Source organism: Pteropus vampyrus, unplaced genomic scaffold (assembly GCF_000151845.1).
Source record: "Pteropus vampyrus isolate Shadow unplaced genomic scaffold, Pvam_2.0 Scaffold1025, whole genome shotgun sequence".
Classification (NCBI taxonomy): domain Eukaryota; kingdom Metazoa; phylum Chordata; class Mammalia; order Chiroptera; family Pteropodidae; genus Pteropus; species Pteropus vampyrus.
Genome location: NW_011889806.1, coordinates 8,181 through 9,090, shown reverse-complemented (window position 1 = coordinate 9,090; position 910 = coordinate 8,181). Strand labels below are relative to the sequence as shown.

The following is a 910-nucleotide window of genomic DNA, read 5'->3' as shown; positions in this document are numbered from 1 at the left end:
GCCCAGGGCCCCCCCAGACTCTGAGGGATCCTGGAGGGCAAGGGAGCAGGTGGTCTGGGGCCCAGCAGGGTCAGTGCAGGCAAGACACCCCCACCACGAGGGGCTGCCTGGAGGCGGGTTCCAGGGTGCTCACGGCTTCCCCCGGCGTGCGGCCCAGGCCCCCAGGGTGAGGGTGCAGCAGGAGCCCCCACCTCGGCTGCTCCATCCATCTTACGTGTCGGGGTTCTAGGCCTGATTTCGCTTAAATAAAGAATGTGGAGCCTCTACAAGAGGTGACCCAAGGGTCCTGCCTTCCCCGGAACGCTCCCCCTTAGGGCCGAGCAGCAGGCAGTCCCTTGGGGGCCAGGTGTTCACTGCGCTCTACCCCGGGTGGCCCCCAAGCCAGATGCCACCCCTGCTCAGGGCCCCGAGGACCTCTGTCCGCAGCCCAAGGCTTCTGCCCCCAACCCCCACCTGCTCCCCCACCCCTTCCGAGCCCTCGGGGACCAAGGCCACCAACGGGGACCTGGGGTCCACCCCACGGGACGTGACGGGCACTGGAAGCTCTGAGCTCCCGGCCCCACACCGGGCACACCCGGGGTTCCGCCCTGTAGGGGCTTCGGGCTCCGTGAACCGGGAAGGGGGACAGTGACTCGGAGGGGCAGGTCCCGGGGGCAGCTGGCAGGCAGGCGGCTCGCGGCTCAGGACAGTCGTCCACGAAGGCGCCGTCGGGGGCGCACCTGTGGGGCACAGTGCCCTTCTCGGTGACAGCGTCGCACCACATGGCGAAGCCCACGCTCACGACCGTGCTGGCGATGAAGACCAGGAGCACCGCGAAGGAGCCGGCCAGCAGGTTCAGGAAGGCGCAGAGGAAGGAGCTGCGGGCGACGGGGCTCGGTCACTGGGGCCGCCTGGCCCTGCCCACCGGCCC

The 910-nt window shown here is 70.1% G+C and overlaps 1 protein-coding gene across 1 annotated transcript in view; it reads right to left on the bottom strand.

Moving 5' to 3' along the window:
- Positions 1–565: 565 nt before the first annotated feature.
- TMEM179 (transmembrane protein 179) overlaps positions 566–910 on the bottom strand; it is a gene marked incomplete at its 3' end in the record, with an annotated part of 8,455 nt that continues 8,110 nt past the window's right edge. The window contains exon 2 of the mRNA XM_011386278.1: positions 566–857. Within this exon, the coding sequence (XP_011384580.1) occupies positions 566–857 (292 nt within the window). The remainder of the gene's footprint in view (positions 858–910) is intronic.